Source organism: Homarus americanus, unplaced genomic scaffold (assembly GCF_018991925.1).
Source record: "Homarus americanus isolate GMGI-L3 unplaced genomic scaffold, GMGI_Hamer_2.0 scaffold25483, whole genome shotgun sequence".
Lineage (NCBI taxonomy): Eukaryota > Metazoa > Arthropoda > Malacostraca > Decapoda > Nephropidae > Homarus > Homarus americanus.
Window position 1 is genome coordinate 4,241,486 of NW_024726235.1, and position 20,526 is coordinate 4,262,011.

At 39.6% G+C, this 20,526-nt stretch overlaps 1 protein-coding gene across 7 annotated transcripts; it reads right to left on the reverse strand.

The window, feature by feature from the left end:
- Positions 1–442: 442 nt before the first annotated feature.
- On the reverse strand, positions 443–19,295 carry LOC121865450. Of its 7 annotated transcripts, none has more exons than XM_042364889.1 (4): positions 18,712–19,295; positions 15,699–15,952; positions 1,716–1,828; positions 443–1,591 (listed from the first exon to the last, which is right to left on the reverse strand). In XM_042364889.1, exons 2-4 carry the CDS (start codon positions 15,747–15,749, stop codon positions 1,207–1,209), a joined length of 549 nt encoding a protein of 182 aa, XP_042220823.1. In that variant the 5' UTR covers positions 15,750–15,952; positions 18,712–19,295; the 3' UTR covers positions 443–1,206. The 7 variants fall into 7 exon arrangements, 6 of the variants coding, with proteins under 6 accessions (XP_042220823.1, XP_042220822.1, XP_042220824.1 ...); XM_042364888.1 differs by having other exon boundaries at positions 18,694–19,295; XM_042364890.1 differs by having other exon boundaries at positions 18,433–19,295.
- Between the last annotated feature and the right edge of the window lie 1,231 nt (positions 19,296–20,526).

Genomic DNA, 20,526 nt, shown 5'->3' on the forward strand with positions numbered 1-20,526 from the left:
GGGGTATGCTATAACGAATCTAATTGGTTCTAGAACCTTGTTCGTTATAGCATTCGTTCGTTATAGGATTAATTCGTTCCAGGCCCCCAAATACAACCACTTAACACTGAAAAATATAATATAAAATTGTAAAAATTGCAAAAAAGTGCATAAATAAGCATCCAAACCCCTGAAATAAAGAACATCATTAATACTTGTAATAAAAAAACAATAAATTAGTAAAAAAAAAAAGAATTTTTTTTTTTTCTTTTTCTAAATAATGTTCGTTGTAGGAGTTTCGTTCGTTATAGCTATCTCAATTTTATAGGTAAAACCGTTCGTTATAGGAATATTCGTAGTAGGATCCGTTCGTTATAGCATACCCCACTGTACAGAAGAACAAGGTGTTCCATTACTCCTTGAGGCTCACATCAAAGAAATTTTGATAACTAAGAAATCTGAATCAACTTAATAACAATTTATTAAAAATAAAATATTGGTCTATGTTACTGGCTTAAGGAAAATACATACAGGTATTTGATAGGACTGTACATATAACATATTTAAGTACATTATTGAATACAGGTACTATACTGTTAAACCGGGGAATGTAATGAAGTAACAGTTATATCACTATTAATAAGTAATGCTCTGGAATGATCATCAATGGGATGTTTTATTCATCAGGTGGACAGTTTTGGAGGAAAAGGTCTCAGATTAAAGTAACCTTCTCAGAAGTGGTCAACCATCCTGTACAGTACAGTATAGAGAATTACAGATGTCATACAGAAAAAAGTTTCCTTCACAAAAATGGAAAGTACCGGTAGATCCGCAATCTTCTTTTCTGCACATCAATGAATGAGTGAAGGAGTGTGGTATAAGGCCAAATAATGGTGGTAACAAAAGAATCATATAAAGTTTCCAATATGAACATTTCACTCATTCAAAATCACAGCTTTCTTAACACATGAGTGCTAACCAAACAACAACAATCAAGACACTCAGGACAGAAAATCTGATTTTCCATACCTCCTCATACAGTACTATAAGGTAGTACGTACAGCATTAGTCTAGTATGTAAGGCATAACATGACTTGAATGTTGTTAATTTGCTGGTTAATATTCAGAGTTCACACTGAAATATTTTTCATTAAAAAGTGTGGTAGGTGATTGTAGGAACTCTTGACAGCACACACATTTTGTAAGTTCCTAAATAAACTGGAACTACTATATGTGTTCACCGTTCTTTCCATATTTATTTTCAAGAAAAACCTTAAATTTTAGAAATACTTGGTCTAAGTCTGGCTTCATTGTGTCTTTTAAATCATTTATAAATCCATCTACTTTCTCACCATCACTTACTTTTTCCTGCACGAACTGTGTCATGTTTTGAGTACCACCTTTACTTTTATACATTGTGTGACATACCTTTGCATCAGGTAAACTTGTTTCATCATCATCTACATATACCTTAAAAAGATTTCCAATTTCAAGTCCCTGACACTTCAGCCAAAACTGGTACCTTCTTGCATCATTATTATCCATTCCATCAGCTTTTAAATCTACTTCTACTATATCTTTATCTTCTGAGTAACTGCTACCTCGAAGAAACCTGCAATGCAAAGACAATAAACAAATTTTACAACAATTATCAATACCATGCCATACGTCATGTTTGGTTTGTATTATACTATACTGTACTGCTATTTAAAGTTTGACAAGGTAATCATTCTCACCTGAAAAATGCCTCCTGTCCTCTTTTGTTCAATAGAGGGAACTCTGATGTTTTAAGCCAAGTTATCAATTCCTCCTTCTCTTCCTTACTATTTGTGAGAACACCTCGCTGCACCTGAAGAGGCATGAAAAAACATATGATAGTATGTGTGGAAACAGCACAAACACATCTAACCTGTACAAGAAACAAGGTACCAGTACAATGCTCTTGCAATGTTTTGGTATTTGTGTTGCAGTGAATATTGTCTTCAAAGGTTTTATATTCTCATGTTTCTAGCAAAGAATATTAATGACCTCTTTTCAGCCCAGTAAAGTCATTACTGGTGTTCAAGCATCTCAGTATCCATGTCTAGGTCAAAGGTCAAGGTCAAAATTAAAGATCGCACAGTACAAAACTTAATGTATTTAAGGATCTAAAAAAAAAATCCACAATAAACCAACTGATCACTGAGGGGTTAATAAATTATTGTATTAAACACAAATTAGGGAGACCTGATTTGACCTCTGAAATACATAATTAAATTATCAATAGAAGCATTAAGTGCAAGAAAATAGTTAGAAGACAACTGAGAGATGATGACAGTAATTTTCTGGCTGAAGTGACAAAGTAATGATGTCTGAATAATGCCAAGAAGGGACAAGCAGCACGGTACAGTATGTTAAAAGAATAATGGTCACACTCCCTGGTCTATGTGTGAGGCATTTATAGCCAATCAGTCAGTGTTTTAGTGCCTACAATGATTCACAAGAACTTTAATGACAACTTGAGAAATTAAACTCAAAAGACGACACCAATATTAAAACAATTATCTTTGAAGTTCACCATCTTCCTCTTCAACTGTCAATACAAGGGACTGTAGGAGCCAGTCTCAGCCAAAAATGATTCTTTCAATACAAGTTTGTCTAATTAAAAATGTTCTGTCAATGATTCTTGAGCCACGTACTGTATTGTATCAACTGAATTCAACAGAAAGCAAACATGCAAGACTAATTCACCCACACATGAAGCCCACTACCCGGTAGACACAACTTAATGTAACGCCAATCACGAATACAGCTTTGTCTATGGTGGATGAGATAAATTATGATAAAATTACAAAATACTGTACATGATTTTGTGGGTCCGGTATTCAACTTTATAGTCAAGTTAAATAAATCACCATTTTTAAGAATACGGGGTACGTATTACAGTTAATTTTGTTGTTCTAAAATTTATGATTCAATACAGTCACTCAAAGTGGAATTTGCTAGGTTCACCCTAAGCAAATTATTGAAGAAAAAATCGACTCTGTACTGGAAGGAAACACCACTCGGAAAAAAAACACCGAGAAATTGACAAGATGGTAAATGTTAAGAAATCAGATTTTATCTTGTAAGGCGTTATCAGTCAGTTATCACTCGTAATCCATGACTCACCTTCCCTCACACATTTAGCACCCCCCTCTCTCGCACTCTCGCCTTCACCACACCCAAACACTGAGAGGTGCTGTGCTGTTTTTTCACCACATAGTTTATTACAGCACCTTGGCGAGGCTGGTTACTTATACCTGATCAATAGTTACCAGAACTATTTTCACCCATATAACTAATAATAATAAAACACTAATGTAGGCAGAGGACACAAAAATCTGTTATCTCACCAGTATTTTATCTTGTGAGGCGTTATCAATCAGTTTATCAGACTCGTTATCCATGACTGTCACCTTCCCTCACACACTCACACCCCCCTCTCGTCTCCACCACACCCAAACAATGACAGCTGCTGTGCTGTTTTTTTTTACCACATGGTATATTACAGCACCTTGGCGAGGCTGGTTTCTTATGCCTGATCAATAGTTACCAGAAATATTTGCATCAGATTAAGGATGAAACAATGGCAAGGTCTTTATGGAATTACTAAATTGCAACCGTTCAGCCCAGGGCGGATTGTCTGCAATACTTGATTTATTGTTAACAAATAAATATTTATTTCTAGTTAATTATCCCTTCTTCTAGAGCAAGTGTAAACAACAAAATTAATTATCAGTAATAAAATGTATTGCTTCAACCAATACCCATTTTAATAAGCAACTTTCCAGCTCCTCCCCTGGCGGCGGCTTAAGGAACCAGTATCGATTATCTGGATTCATGCCATATAGTACATGAATATGACTGTCATTGCTGATATTATCGACTGCCTGTATACAGTATACTGATCTATATGTATAAGTGTGTGCGCACGCGTGCGTATGTGACCATGGTACACTTATGAGCGTGTACACGCATGTGCAGACATGGACGACTGTGCATGTGTAGTTCGCTGTGTGGGTATGTATGATTATTAATCGGTAATGTTTATTAGTATTAGCTGTGTATGTGATCCTTGTATGGGCATGAAAGAACGTGCGCGTGTGAGAATGGGTGAGGTGTAGATACACGTGCAGGTACAAGCTCTGACAATTACGTCCAAACTACGACAGCGGAAGAGAGGAACTCACTCTATGTCTGACGGCTGGAACAGCCCAGAGCGTACTCCCCCCTCCTACGTCACCTCCATCACCACCACTCCAACACCTCCAGCTCATCATCAACCCAGCTCCTCTATGCTCACCACCACCACTGCACAGCTCATCCTTCATCACACATCATCACTAGGTTCTTCCACTTCTTATTTAAGGAATTTCCTGCCCTCTGCATTTCTACCACCATAAACCAAGTTATTGAACATCACATACTTCTTATATTCATTTTGAAGCAGGTTAGGTTTGGATACAGCTGATGACGTTGCTCACATATATTTAATTTACAGAATACGCCCCATGACTCGCCACCAATGCCACACATATCATAAACTGTTTTTGTCTGTTCATTCAGTCCATCAATGACGACTTCGAAAAACTGAAACTTTCAGTCAGTGTCAAGATTAAACTCTGGTTATGTTTGTTCTCTTCCTTTCTCACATAACATTACAGACTGACCCGTTGTTTTCACTCTCAGCACTCAAAGAGTGCACGACTGTATCCACCAATAAGATTTGACTGTCACTACCCCCCAACACAGCGCTCTCGTCACTGCTCGGTAGTGGTTACAGCTTACAGCCAGGGTAAACTGGTCAATGTCACCGTAGGTGGTTATGATGGTACAGTAACAGAATGCTTAAGGCGGCGATACAAGTTAAGGTTGTGACGGAATGTAAGGCAGAAAATGGAGGAGGCGGCTGACACCGGCAGCACGTCACAATGAGACACCACATCGATGAATGCCGCCACCCAAAAGCCTCCCAACACGGACAACCTTCACCTTTACCAGTGTGTCGCCTACATTTTAAATGATTGCAATCCTCTAACTCACCATATTAGTAATACATGATCTAAATCTATTGCTTGTTAAAAAATGAGCTATGCCGAGTTTATTTTAAACAGTGAACAAGTAAATAAAAACAACGAAAATATATATAGTACATTCACGAACAAATCCCACTGCCCTATACTGCTGTTTTCACACCATATACGATTAAAAAAAAGTAGGGCATGAAAGATGACAATTATGTGGTAAGAACTAGTGCGTTCGCGTTTTGTCTTAAACTATAAATTTATGATTCGGTCTTTACAAACTTTCAAAATAACGACGGAGGCTCTTATCAGGGTTTTACTACCATAAATATTGGCTTGATTGTCTTGTTTTCAATGGCTTCACTTTCCTGGTTTTCTTGTTTATTGTCTACGCATATGTCTATGCCCCCATTCTTTTTTCTTCGTGCAATTGGTTCTTGTACCTATTCTATGCATAAAAGATGGGATTCATATAGTTGCATTCGAATTCCATATTATGGGTTTGGATACATCGAGTAGCACTGTATTTAAAATAAATATATGTTCATATACTTAGTGTTCTTCCTCACGAAGGATTGAGAAAAATTCGAAGCGTTGGCGTGGTGCTCGGTACTGTATCACAAACAATGTGTGCTTGTGGAGGATGGTGCCCGTCTCCAATAGTTGATAGTTCATCTGTCAACATGGTCTAGTTGGCAGGCCATGCGAGTGTTCAAAAAGTGTCAGAAAGGTGAGAGTGAAAGAGAAATAAGTGTTTCAGTGCAACATTGGATCCGTATTCTTACGTCAACAAAAGACGTAAAATTACTCAATGCCACTTCAAATAAAGAGCTTTCATTGGTATCTGATATCAAGGTAAGTTCTTTCTGCTTAATATGCCAAGAAGTTAGGTAAGGTTTGGTCAGGTTCTGTTCCGTTCTGTGCAGTGTATCGTTTTTATCATCCAAACGTGGAAAAATGAACGAAATCGTCAAATCGAACTGTTTGTGGTGTTCACCGTCTCCTCCAACGACACTATAAAAGGAAGATGTTTGAAAATGGTTGCTCAATAATTTATATATTTTACGAGAATAAAGAAATGCGAAAAATGAAACCAAATTATGGACAAATCAATTAGAGCTGGGTGAGTTGAACAAGGAGCAGTGGAGGAAATATGTACCAATAGTGTTATCCAGTAAACTTCCCGTTTTTGATAATGATATCCAGTCTTGTACAACAAATTCCTTCAAAGAACACCAATATTCATATTAAGTTACAATAAACTGTAGAGTCGTTTCTGAAAGAAAAAATTCCAACCTATTTTTCTTCTATACCCAATAACCTTCATCCCGGAAATCATCGAAATTATCTAGAAAAAATATATATTCTCGAATCAAAATATATTATAATTCGCCATAAAAGGAAAAATAGATCAATTCTTCTGGAAATATAACAGGCATCCAATAATTAATCCACTAACAGTTTACGTGCACCAACTGCCACGCTGGGAGCTCTTTTTAACCTTCAGTTGATATTATGGGCCAACGAGCACTACCTGTATTAAAGCTACATATATTTCTTTTAATTTCATTATAAAATTACTGTACTGTAAATAATTTTGAATCAGCTAAAAGTTATATATGCCAAATGGTTTTAAATGTATCATTTCAATATGTTATTCTTAAACCTTTCATATTATTCATAACTCTTATTGGATCACCTGAAGAATCGTCACCCCGCCCGCAATTAATGTAAGCTAACCAAACCTGACCACAACTGAGGATTCGTCATAGCCCGCTCTGGGGTGACGATTCTTCAGGTGATCCCTCTTGTTATTTCATAACTGTAATTCTAAACTTAAATATTAATATAATAATTAAATGCTACTTCCACTTCATATCTGACTTTCGAAAGAAGCATATATGGGATATTGATGATGATTTCTCAAGATATCAATTATCAAAGTCGTCCTTAAATCTGAGGGTTGGCGACCACAGTCCTCCACTCTAAAACATTCTCCGGCTGTTTTTACAATCCTCTAAGGTTTTGTAACTCTGGGAACCCACTTTTTAATTTAATTTATCCACCCATCCCAGTCTCCTCCTTCCCTCAATTTTACCCATTAATATTTTTTGTTATTATCTATTCATCCCCAATTATATTCATTTTTGCTTTTCTGTACATATCAGGTATTTCTTTTGGACGTATTTGCTAATCAAGATATATGAAAAAAAAAATCTGCTAATAGTAACTGATTTAACAAGCTTTTCATCTTGAATTATATTTCCTTTTCAATCTACACTTATTTATCCATTTCTTTTTCAATCTACGTTCTTTGAGTGGAGAGGAAACAAGTAAACTATGATAAAGAAGTTGATAACAGTTAACTTTACCAATTAAGTACAACATACAAATGCCATGATGGGTTGCCACTATGGAGGGGTTTTAAAATCTGGAGATTTTGCTTCTGAAGCTTTCATCTTTTTTCTTCACATACCGGTACTAAGGATACTACAGTACAGTATATGCTTCCCCATTTTTTTACTCTTAAGTTGATGGATCATAAAATAATATGAGCATAACAACTTGGTTTGTATTTGGGTACTGATAATCAGTAAGTGGAACATAACAATTGGATGCAATCATACAATTTTTTTTTTAAGCTATAATAATAAAAGGACATATCTGTCTGTCTGTTCCAGCCATAGCACCAAACCAGAAGCAGTTAGAGACTGAAACTTTACACACATTTTACATGGGTCTCAAGGTTGTGCACCTTGGTATTATGTACTAATGACCATGGACCCCCGAGTGGTCCGGGCAACAATAAAAATCTTACCCAACTGAGATTTTGCCAGACAATTGTGGGAGGTGATTACCCGTGTCAGGGAAGGCAAATTGTGATAGTCAAGGTTAGGTTAGGTAGGGTTAGATTAGGTTGAGATGGTTACCCATGTCAGGAAAGGCAAAATATGAGTCAAAGTTACAGTACCTATACCTACCAAACCCACATTAAGCCAGGTAATTTTGCAAGTAGGTAAGAAAAGAAAAGATTTAGGTATTGTAATAGTATATCTACCTGCTAACAAATAATTAAAAGCAAAAATGACAGATACCGTATATGAGACAAAAATGATCCATTGCATGTTGACCGGATTAGTTAGAAGGATTGGAGACTTGATTATAAGGATTGGAGCCTGGAGCTTAGTTTTAGTTTAACAAATTTATTGACAAAGCTTGTAGTACAGTTTGCCTATTCTGAGTAATTCAGTCAGGTCTTGACACTGAGGGTGGTATCACTTCTCACTGCCATGCAGGACAGAGGTTCATACACAAACATATTCATTGACAGCTATATATATATATAGAGGTCAGATTCATGTGGGTAATGTCACTGTTCACTGCCATGCAGGACAGAGGTTTGTACACAAAGAATTGCATCATATTCGTTGACACTATATATAGGAGCTTTGAAGGATTACAGGCAACACTAAAGGGATTGAAGGTTTGAGTAAGGAGATTGGAGACTGGCTTTGGTAGCTATGTGTGAGAGAGACAAGATAAACAAAAGAGCACAGGGAGGAAAGATGAGAAAGTGGGCTATGTCTACTGTATACTTGCACTGTGCTTTTCCATCATCCACCCAGCATCACCTACCTGTGCGCTGCCTGATGGCCACCCTGCATATTATCTTTCCATGATTTGTTCCCATATGATTGGTCCTGCCCTGGATTGTGTAGTGAATGTTATTTTTACTTAATGGTGCATAACCTTGTGATTGCTGTGATATGTTGCAGATTTTTCTATGAAGGGTGAGTGTTGTTTAAATTTGTTTAACTATTTAAAGAGTGTAGGATTGTTTTTTCTGTGTGCAGTAAGTGTTGTTTAATTTTTTTTATTTATTTAATTAGTGATGAATCTTTTTTTTTTTTTTTGTGTTTTACATGTCTGTGCTGGACAGGCCAGGAATGTATCCCATTGAAACCCATGTTGAAAGGGGCCCCAATTTATGATACAGGTACAGAATATTTTAATTTACATGTGGATTTTCAAGAACACATCCCTATTGTAAATTGGGATGCTTGTATACAGTACTGTACTGGTGTAAAGATCATGGACAGAAGTGATAACCAGCATGGATTTTTTAATGATGTGATGAAAATACAATCATTTTACTGTAATTTTATCTGTGTACCGTACTGTATACTGAAGTTCATCTTTGCTGTTTTATTCATATTTATAACCAAAGTAAACAAAAATCTTTGAAGGGAAAGAGAGACTGAAGGTGATCATATTGGGTTTAGTGTTTAATAATACTCTGCTTCAAAAATATCACCAATTGTGTTTAAGTGTCTTACAATATTGTTAAGTATACGAATGGTTGCCACTTGTATTCCAGAATGGCCGGCACTGGGGCCACCTAGGTGTGAATATGTTTTAAGGTGTAGAAGCTGTCACAACACAACAACCACACCCTAAGTTAATGAGTTATATACCCCAGTGATAGGGAATAATCCAAGAAGACCAGGTAACTTGCCAATTGCACTGGCTAACCGTTGGCCCAGTGTCAAGGAATAATGCGAGAAGTTCGGGTAACTCGCCAACTGCACTGACTAACCATTTCCCTGGAGCACAATCCGCAGATCGATTAACATCCAGGTTCCCAATTACTGCTGGGTAGACAGAGACAAATGGCATAGAGAAACTTGCCCATAGTTTCACCATGCCCAGGGATTGAACCTGAGACCACTTAATAGTGAGGCGAGCATGCTGACCATTAGACCACAGGTCGCCATAATGTTATACGTACCCTGTACTGTATTTTGTGGAGAAATAGACACCAAGAACAGAAACTGGAATTGTATTCAATAACACCCCTTTTTAAAGTACAGTACTGTACAGGGTATTACAAAGCCCAGTGAGATCCTCCATCGCTTTATAAATATTGACAAGTACAGCAGCAGATTCAGTTGGCTATAGTTTTTGAAGCAAGAATTGACGTCATAGGCACACACCATATTTACAGTAAATAATTTATTTCTTTGCCTGGAAAGCACATAGAGATGTCAAAATACAGTACTACCATATGATCAGTGTTTGCCAAGTTTTTACCCCATAATTTCTCTTCTTTTATGTCCTACCCTCTGATGGGTAAATCCAGATTGTAGGATGAAGGAAATGGAAAACATACATTTTAAATTAAACAAGAAACTTGTCATATTGTTTTTATTAATTACTATCATCCAAACAATATCTCTTGAAAAAATGGACCATTTTTACAAATTCCTTCTGGTGTTAGGCATCTGCTCCACTATTATCTAGATCATATACAGCACCATATTTTAGCTTATTGGAAAAAAAAAAAAATCCCTTAAAACAGATATAGTACTGTACCAGTATACAGTACAGGTATATGAACACCCATTGTATAGCTACAGTTAGCCCCTGCTTAACCAGACCTTATCTCAGAAACTATTAATTTGGGCCAAAAATGAAGGTTATTACTTGGTTTAGCACATCTTTAAATCGCATAGAAGCACTTACTTTTAGGCAATTTCTACTTCATATATACATTCCTCATCCCTTGAAGCCTCTTGGAAACGTGCTTCTTTCAGAAAAATCGCACACGTGAGGAACACTTAAGAACTTAGATCAATAAATCTTTACCCCGCTGGGGTTAGGGCTCCCCACGGGTTAGGGCCCTCTGCAGAGGTTAGGGCCCTCCGCAGGGGTTAGGGCCCCCCGCAGGGGTTAGGTTAAAGTAGGTTAATTTAGTGAAAGTTAGAGGTCTAGATGTTTGGTTTCTGATGCATTTGGATGTACAGTATTTTGTTCAGATCTCACCTTCGGTTTTGATGGAAAATAGCCGTTTTTGACCAAGGATGAGTTGCATCTTTTTTAAAAAACAACGCATTTCCCACGGAAACGAAGGTCAGATATGAACAAAACACATCAAAATAGGTATTTTTGCATTTAAACATTTCACATTCCTACCACTAATCTATTACAGTATCATATTCTAATAAGACATCTAATTATAAGATCATTTTCATCTATTACATTACTGTCGCAAATGTATAATAATGGATAGCATATCCAAAATTTTCTCAACAGTATTTTCTTCCATTAATCTTCCGCCATTATCACCTACCTCACCTCTCACACTGCAAGTCTCCTTGATTAATCATCACGCGCATGTGTTCCCGTAAACGTCACTCGACCAATCAAAAGCTTTTTTTTTTTGGCAACCAATTAAATGATTTGTGGTTTAATTCGCCGTATTTTTGGCCCAATCAAAATAGATTTTTATTTTGGGTCTCTCATATTTCGAAATTCAACTTCATTTCCGACCATGGAAGTCTGTGATGGGTGTCACTTCAATTATATGGAGCTGATTGAGAGTTTTGGGGAAAAAACGAAGAAACTAAAGCATTTTTTCGATTGCATGGTGTTCTTCCAACCTCAGTAAAGTGTCTTAAGTGCAAGACTGAATGTAAATATTGCAAGGAACAACATATGTGGCGTCGAGTAAGAATCTCAGAATCCAACGACGAACAAGAAGCATCCCAATAAGGTAAGAAATAGGTGATTCCATCATATGGTGAGAGTCAGTTAGGTTAGGTTAGGTTTGGTTTGGTTTTTGTTTTTCTAGTGTGTTTTGGTGTATTTTTTATTCGCTTAGCCATTATTTTTTTTCGAAAAACGTCCCACGAAAAAAAATCGGTCAATTTCCGACGGAAATGAAGGTCATATTCGGTCTAAACACATACAAATACACAAGAAAAATATATTTTTGACTTTCTAACAGAGTGGGAGGTGGAAGTGCAAATTTACCTCAAAATACATCAGAAACCAATCATCTCGTGAAAAAATTCGAGGGTGTGCTAATACAGTACGAATAATTACCGAAATAAAAATCGAATTCGTTCATAACAACAAAAACCATCGGATAAACATAGTTTCAACTTCGATTTCGTAGTGGCAACACATACAAATTGACCTGTTTCAGTAAGGTCGGTGGTGGACTTTTAAATCAAGAGTGTTTAATGTTTTGTTAGTTGTTTCATGTGGCAGTGTTACGTGACAGCACATCAGTCCTCATCAACCAGGTATACCTTAGGTATAGCTGCCATGTCCATCCGTGGGACGAATAAAACCCAAGTACATTCAGTCTGTCCAATAAGGCTATAAAACTATACACTAGACGTAGTACCATACAAGATGAATATTGACCATACCTGTTTTTGGTCTTCTTTGTCACTCTTAAAGAAACCTTTCATTGATTTAACCAGTTTGTCTGCCATGGTCTTGACTGGGAACACTTATAACGAGACCCTCCTCCTCCTTCTACACACTGTTTACTTCTGTTAGTCTGTAAGCAATAATAGTCACCCAGAGTTCCCACACAAAAGAAGCTGCATCTGAGGCATAGTTGCCAATTCATGAGATGCCAAGAACTATTTATACATTTATGTTTCGGTAAAATTGCTTCTACATATAATACATGATACTCTCCATAAGTGTAGGTATATGAACAATGGTGAACAGTAAATATATTTAACTAATGATGGTCAAGAAAGTTGTTAAGTTTTATTGGGCATCCACTTGCAGTTCTTATAAACTTGGTATGGTATATTACCTGTCAGCCTTTCTGACATATACAGGTATGTATGTACAATAAAATTTCCGTATTCTTCCGTTTCTACATAAAATTTCATTATATATCGTGTCTCCCTACCATGCCATAAGTACCTCTCCCTTCCATGATAATATCATACTGTAAGTACTGTTGTTGTTATACAGTAGTGTTATTACTGTGGTTCAACAATGAAGGTTTTTAAGCGCGTAGCAAGGTTAGTAAACACTAGTCCAACATTAAAAATTATGATAGATAAAATTATCTAAAGTACTGTATGTAAGAGTGGACGGAAATAAAGTCCACAGTATCAGTGCCAAGATTAACAGCTGTAGTCAAGAGCCAATTGAGATAATGGCGCAGAGACAAGATAAACAGTTCCAGTCAGTCTTTCAATAAGACATGATTTTATTTAAAGTTGTAGTTTTATTGAAGTGTACACCATTACCTTAGTCTAATTTCACTATAACTGGCTGGAGTATATTAAATCAGGGGCGGATCCAGGAAATATCAAAAGGTTGGGAGCAAGAAGTTGTGTGTAGGGGAACATGGTGAGCGCAGCGAGCCCATCCAGCTTTTTGGGGGGTGGGGGAGGGAGGGGGCTTTAAGCCCACCAGATTTTTTTTCAACTGACCAATATCATGGGCACTTTGAGACCATGTGCACTTGATATTAGGATATTCCGAGGTCAATAGTAATTACTTTTTACTATACAAAAACGCTTGATTACAATACTGCATTAAAAAAAGTTTTGGAATTATCTGACGAAAAAGGGGGCTCTGGACCCCCAGAACCTCCCCCCCTACCCCCTGGATACGTCCCTGTAAATAGATGAAGTTGTATGGTACTGAGATACACTTGTAGTGAATTCTCCCCTACAAACGCTGTTTGTCGCTGCCTAGCCGACCCCACCAATTCCCCAGTGTATGCCTCGTGGTCTAGGTCAACCAGCGCCGCCATACACCACGGAGCGGGGGTCAACTGCTAAGCCACGCCTACCCCCGCTATTTAAGACCTGACCTCGTGGTGATCTCTCTCTCTTCTACCTACACCAACCAGCCAGCAACACCTCCTCCTGCCTGGCGGTCCTCGCTCCTCCGCCTGCCTGGCGGTCCTCTCTCCCGCTGGCGAGCATGGCGACCCACAAGCTGTCCTTCTCTGAGCGTCCTCACCAACCAGCTCTCTCTACATCACGCTTGTAACCATGCTGCCTTCCCAGCACCAAGCTGCATTGTACATCCAATACAACATGTATATAGAGAGCACATCGTGAGTTTCCTTTCTCCATCCAATCCTGAGTGTGAACCAAACATCTTGAACCCCACAAATGGTGACTCCCGGAGATTCGCACTCACACAGGATGGAGGAGAAACTGACCACGCTCCCAGTCTTCAAGCAACATGGAAGACTGGCTTATCCACCCAGAAGCAGCTCTCATCGGCTCTACAGCTACTGTCTCTACACCGCAGGTTAGACACCCTAGAGCAGCTCTGCTACTCTAAGCAGACACCAGCTCCTCTTCCTGCCCCAAGCACCACGTCCTACCGACCCCAGCACACCCGTCCTGCCTCAGACGCCGACCCCGGCCCAGCAGTAACCCCTGCCGCCCATGATGCGGCCTCTGTTCCTGAGTGCGGACACACACACCCCTCTTTTCTCCCCCAGGTACTCCCTGCTAATGTCCTGCACCCTGCTGCTGTCGTGGACCCAGCTGCTGTCACGAGCCCTCATCCGCTTCTGCTGACGCAGCCCTTGCTCCTGACCCAGGCCCACACACCCCAGCAGGCGCATCTGACGACTCTGTACCTACCGTGAGGGAAGCACAAAATTCATCGCCTCCACACACCCTTATTCTCCCTCTCTACTCCCACAGATATTGTGTATCTAGACAGTTGTCCCCAGCGACCGGCTCATCCACGCCATCGCCGTTGTCTCACATGAGGCACGCACCGCCCGTTCTGCCTCACATGTGCTATGCAACTCTGCAGACAACAAGTCTCCTACACAGCCTGGAGGGAAGGGGGAGTATTGTAGTGGAATTCTCCCCTACAAACGCTGTTTGTCGCTGCCTAGCCGACCCCACCAATTCCCCAGTGTATGCCTCGTGGTCTAGGTCAACCAGCGCCGCCATACACCACGGAGCGGGGGTCAACTGCTAAGCCACGCCTACCCCCGCTATTTAAGACCTGACCTCGTGGTGATCTCGCTCTCTACCTACACCAACCAGCCAGCAACACCTCCTCCTGCCTGGCGGTCCTCGCTCCTCCGCCTGCCTGGCGGTCCTCTCTCCCGCTGGCGAGCATGGCGACCCACAAGCTGTCCTTCTCTGAGCGTCCTCACCAACCAGCTCTCTCTACATCACGCTTGTAACCATGCTGCCTTCCCAGCACCAAGCTGCATTGTACATCCAATACAACATGTATATAGAGAGCACATCGTGAGTTTCCTTTCTCCATCCAATCCTGAGTGTGAACCAAACATCTTGAACCCACACTCATCTGTGACGTCATGGGGACTCCATTGTAGCACCTACTGTAGCTAGCAACATTGTTAAATTTTTTATGGTGAATTTTTACATACATATTAAGTTCTATATCTGGAATGAATAAACAAAATTGCATAGTCATGTGTCAAGTCTTTGTGACGTTCCGTAAAGATTTTTGTCTTGGATAACTCGGTAAATATTTGAGTGAACACAGAAAGCAGTCTAAAGTCTGTAGCCAGCACCATTTTCCTTACCCTTGAAATCATATACAGTACACACGTATACCCAGTTACCCACCTGTTCACTATATTTACATAGATACAAACATGGGATCACCTGAAGAATAGCACCCCAGCTTATTCCACCTGTGATAATTAAATGATTAAAAACACCCAAACACAACTGTACCTGGGGGGGGGTAGGTTACATTAATGTTGGGATGTTTTAATTATTCAGGTAAAATAAGCTGGGGGAAATCTTAAGGTAACCCCTAAAATGTTCAGTGCCCTTCTTTAAGATCGAGTTGGCGACTAAGAAAACATTAAAATTATAAACAATTAACCTCAATACTCACCACAGGTTGAGTTGGTTGTAGCCTGATATGTTTACTGCCACTGTGACCCATAATGGCTGTGGGATCCTCTTCACAACCTGCTGTACTTGGATATCCTCAATGATCATAAGTTATCCTCAGTGTTCAGAAGGTGTCCTCGATAACTGTAAACAGCCCTCATTATTTCATCCCTAACACAAGAGTCTTATTGTTTCCTCATGAGCTGTACTCGATGCTGTCTGGATGTATTTTTTGTACAGCCTGTATAGCCTTCGCTGCTCACAAAGTAATATTATGAAATATTGATTAGCCATTTTGATTGTGGGAATTTGGGATTCATTTTATTACACCGTTTTTATGTTATATGTTTCATCTTCCAAGAATAGGTAAGACAAGAAATCGAAAAAAATCACTTTGCTTGGATGTTTCTGAATTGTATACTTCAATTGTCTATACACATGTTGAATCTGTGTGAGCCCTAAATGATTTTACTTTTTAAAACTACTGTGATCTGATGTGAACCGCGCCTCCATTGTCACTCTGAGTAGTGTTACCTTAGAGGTCTGCTAATTATTCAAGAACAGTTATGGGGTGTACGACGCCATTTACGATGACCTTGCCCTGATCGTGTTTCAGGCTGCTCGTTTGGAATTTACGTACGCATTATAATTCTATTCACGACAATTAAGATTCCCCTATGAAAGTTTGAAGGTAAGATATACTCGCTGGTGTCGGCTGTGAGGTCAATGAGGAGAGTGTTATCTAGTGAGGGTCCCCACGCACTCTCCACCTAACATGGCAAGATCTGGCATTCCTCTCCTCTTGTGCATACACTGGACCGGACCACGGGGAAGGGGGATATAGCACTCACTGGACCTCTGTGGAGACTAGCGAGTCATAATTGATTGAGAGATCCAGTATAATGTATCAATCATTATGTCACTCTAAATTGTTGGCCAGGTAAAATGTTTGTATACCTCAGGTAGTTTGCTTGTATACATTCCCTGTCTATGTATATTGTATTCCCACATTGGCTACATGCTTAATCAATGTAATCATATATGGAAATTTTAATGGATAACTACGTATCACTTAAACTGTAAGTTAGAGGGATCTGTTAATTGCAAAGTACAGTGCAGTACAGTACAGGGTAACCAATGACCTATTGTGGTAAATTCAAATTATTTTATAGGCGTTTGCTGTCACTCTAGCACCCACAATGTTCCCCCTATAATTCTGAAGTTAATAACGGTTATGCCAACATCGATACGCATTTTATTTATGAGTTATACAGTACTGTAGTTCCTTGACCTGGGAAACAGAATTGGACTGACAACTGTGGTGACGTCAAGCCCAAGCGGCCCACCCCAGTGTTAAAGTTGGGCGGATAAACCTAAAGGAAGTATGGCAAGGATAGACGGTAATTCTTCACCAAATATTCTTATATAAACTTTACATTCTCGAAGTCAAGTACAATAATATAGGGTTGGGAGCCACACCTGTCAAGATTTTAGACAACCTACTTACTTCACCATAAGTTTCCCCGCCCTAACCTAACTTAAACTAATCTTGTGAATTTATGTTCCTTGATTGTTGATAAGCGAATTCAACACCCAAACGCTACCCGGGGGTTAGATTGAATTAGTTTGCTTTGGTTAGGTTAATTTAATTTGATTAGGTTTAATTAATATCCGTTAAGTTAGTCAGGTTTATTTAGATTATCGTTGGGTTGGGTTGATTTAGGTTAGGTTAACATTAGGGTAGATAATCTTAAAGTGAAACAAGATAAATAGGTTAAATCATTAAGCGATCCTTATATTTTACCGTAAAAGCCATTTATATATATACAGTATATATAATTTTTTTCTCTATAGATCGAAGGTAGGTTGATTAATTCCATTATATTTAGAAGTTCAGTGTAGTTATATAGTAATTAATTGTTGTATAATACTGTATAATTATGTTACCTTAAGCAGCGGCAGTGTGAAAGGAGTTTGGCCTGAGGGGATGAATGACCTACTCGACTCACACCATACCACCTCACTCCTTCAACCACAAACACACACACACTCAACCACCACACACCCACTCAGCCACCACACTCACTCATCCACCAAACCCACTTTCTCACCTACCACTCTCATTCAACCACCACACTCACCAGGGGCGGATCCAAGAATATCAAAAGGGGGTCCAAGGAGTTATGGGTGGGGGAACATGGTGAGCACAGCGAGGTATTTTGAGGCCGTTTTGAAACCACGTGCACTTGATAGGAGATATTCTGAGGTCAATAGTAATTACTTTTTACTCTACAAAAGCACCTGAGTACAATACTGCATTAAAGAAAAAGTATTGGAATTTTCTGATGCAAAAAAAGGGGGGGGAGAGTCCGAACCCCTAAGATCACCCTGGATCCGTCCCTGCTAACGCACCCAACCACCACACTCACTCAACACTTTGGGTTTACCAAACTACCACACTCACAGCTGGCCAAGTAACAATAAATCAGAAACAATAAACTAAAACAAGTTGACTCGGGCTTGGCACACATGGTCACTTGTACTGGTAAATCAACATCATTATTAAACCTCTTACAGGTAGACGCTGGGTGTAAAATAACGCACTTTTACCCCGTATGGTTGAATTTTCCATTTACTCAAATATAACCCGTTTCTGTGAGTGGTAAACTTTCCTGGTGGTATTGGTATACTGTAAGGTCATATTACACACAGTCACTCCCGCGACACTTTCTTACATTTCGAACATGGAGTTAGTCGTAGAATATTGTCCAGTTCTCAGGGCAGGTCACGAGGCGTCAAGGGAAAGCCTTCCTGTTGAGACGAGAACAAATAATGCAAGGTTTCTGGCATGGTTCTCACGCCCCTTGTGGCTTTTCCTGTGTCACTTGTAACTGATCCTCGTAGACGTGTCCATATGTCTGTCTCCCCTCAGCCTCCTTGATGTCTCGAACACATTATATCCTGTTAAATTCTCGGGTTATCCCTTATACACATACATCACCACTACCACGTACACCATTGATTCCCAGGACTTGTGTTGGGTTAGGGAGGATGACTGGCTGGCTCCAGGCACGCGCTCTCCTTCCTCCAGGTCTCTTCACTGGCTATCGTTCAGTGTCTAAATAATTCACCACTCAACCACGTTTTTCTCGTGGTTAAGTGAATGTTTTTAAAAGCTAAATTAACTTGATTGAATGCCGTAAATAAACCGATAGTGATCTAAAGTTGGACATACTGTATTTGTTGTTTATTATACGAAATATACCCCAAAACGAACACCAGTTCACATTGTTCTCATGGGCGAGCGATACCTTAATGGGATAGTCATGCAAAGTTGACAGTTTGTAAAATTTAAAGGGCAAGTTTCTGCTTTCATTTTTTTTCTCGAAACGTTACTGTTACCTTTAGGATATTTTTATCATCTTCGCCACTGATCGACTCGTTAGCCTCTTGGGCGGTCGGTCACGTCTCTATTATGCACTGTTGGCACGTATGGGGCATGTACTGCCTCCTGATTGTCTGTACCTGCTCCGGCGTTGGTCAAGTCTGGTCTTGAAGGAGCTCACATTCGGTGCCATCACAACACTCTCTGGCAAATTGTTCCAAGAATTTACAGTTCTCACTTCGAAAAAGTTTGCCCTCATAGTTTTCTGGATTTGTGGCGTCTTCAACCTTGAGCTGTGACCTCTAGCGGGGCGGGTATCCACCAGCTCCAGGTAAGGACACACGACTGAGTAGTGCCCTCTGAGATGTTTGTAAACTTCAATTATGTCACCCCTTGCCCTTATATAATATAAGCTAGGCAGTTATAGGCGTTCTAATCTCTCTGGGTAACTGAGGCGCCGTAGTGCAGGCACCAGTCCTTTGGACTTTTTCAATTACTTATTTACTTTTAACCTCTTCACCATTGATCGACTCGTTAGCCGCTTGGGCGATCGGTCACGTCTCTGACAGTCCTTAGCATATCTCGGGGACCCCGACAGTACTCCAGACGGGGAAGCACCTCACTCTTGAAGATTGTTACAACACTCTCGCAGATATTTCCAAGAGTTCACAATTCTCATTTCGATAAAGTTTGCCCTCACAATTTACTGGACTTGTGTCTTCTTCAACCTTGAGCTGTGACTGAGTAGTGTCCTCTGAAATATTTAATATCTGTTAAGTTATATGTCACGAAATGTAAGAGGATGCACTTAGGTCATACAAACAGTAGGGATGCGTAGCACATGTTGTAATGATCATGATAATAGCTAACCTGAAAACCTTAAGGATTCATATTACGCTCAAACGTCCACAAAACCTTCTGAGTCCCCCAGTGGAAACGTCCCCCGTTTTCTCTGTTTCCCCTGTCTTTGTCTTATGGGAACTTGGAATATAATCCACGGATTCAGTAGCAGACGCTGTATGTTGGGACCTGTTGCCATCCAACCCTTTGTAATCAATTTAATTTTGCTTTTGATAGCTGAGTCAGAGCATTGTTAGTGAAGATAATAGTAGAGAATGAAAATGAGTTCACAGTCTCAGTTTCAACGTCCGAGTGTACCGTAAATTAATTCATCGGAATAGGAGTAGGTGGACTCCCTGGCCTAGTTTGAGTGAGGGCCCCGCGGGCATTTCTACCGTTAGTGAGTGCCCGTCCCTTCATCCATACAGGTATGCCATTCCACGCTGTGTTGTAATTTGCCCTTCTTTAAATGATTTGACCCAATTAATAGTTGATTGTGCAAGTGTTACAGTAACGTAGTTGATATGCTCTGAGTGAAGTCATATTTACGTCTTTAACGTTCCCTGAAACGTGATGTTGTTGTCACAGTTAGTGAGTGCCCGTC

What these genes read in the sequence shown, in the direction of transcription:
- LOC121865450 (XM_042364885.1), bottom strand. Translation starts at nt 4,331, where the DNA reads ATGAAGGATGAGCTGTGCAGTGGTGGTGGTGAGCATAGAGGAGCTGGG. An exon ending in TTCCAGCCGTCAGACATAGA is followed by an intron (nt 1,829 to 4,190) that starts GTGAGTTCCTCT and finishes ATGCCTCTTCAG; the next exon opens with GTGCAGCGAGGTGTTCTCAC. An exon ending in GGACAGGAGGCATTTTTCAG is followed by an intron (nt 1,592 to 1,715) that starts GTGAGAATGATT and finishes TTTGCATTGCAG; the next exon opens with GTTTCTTCGAGGTAGCAGTT.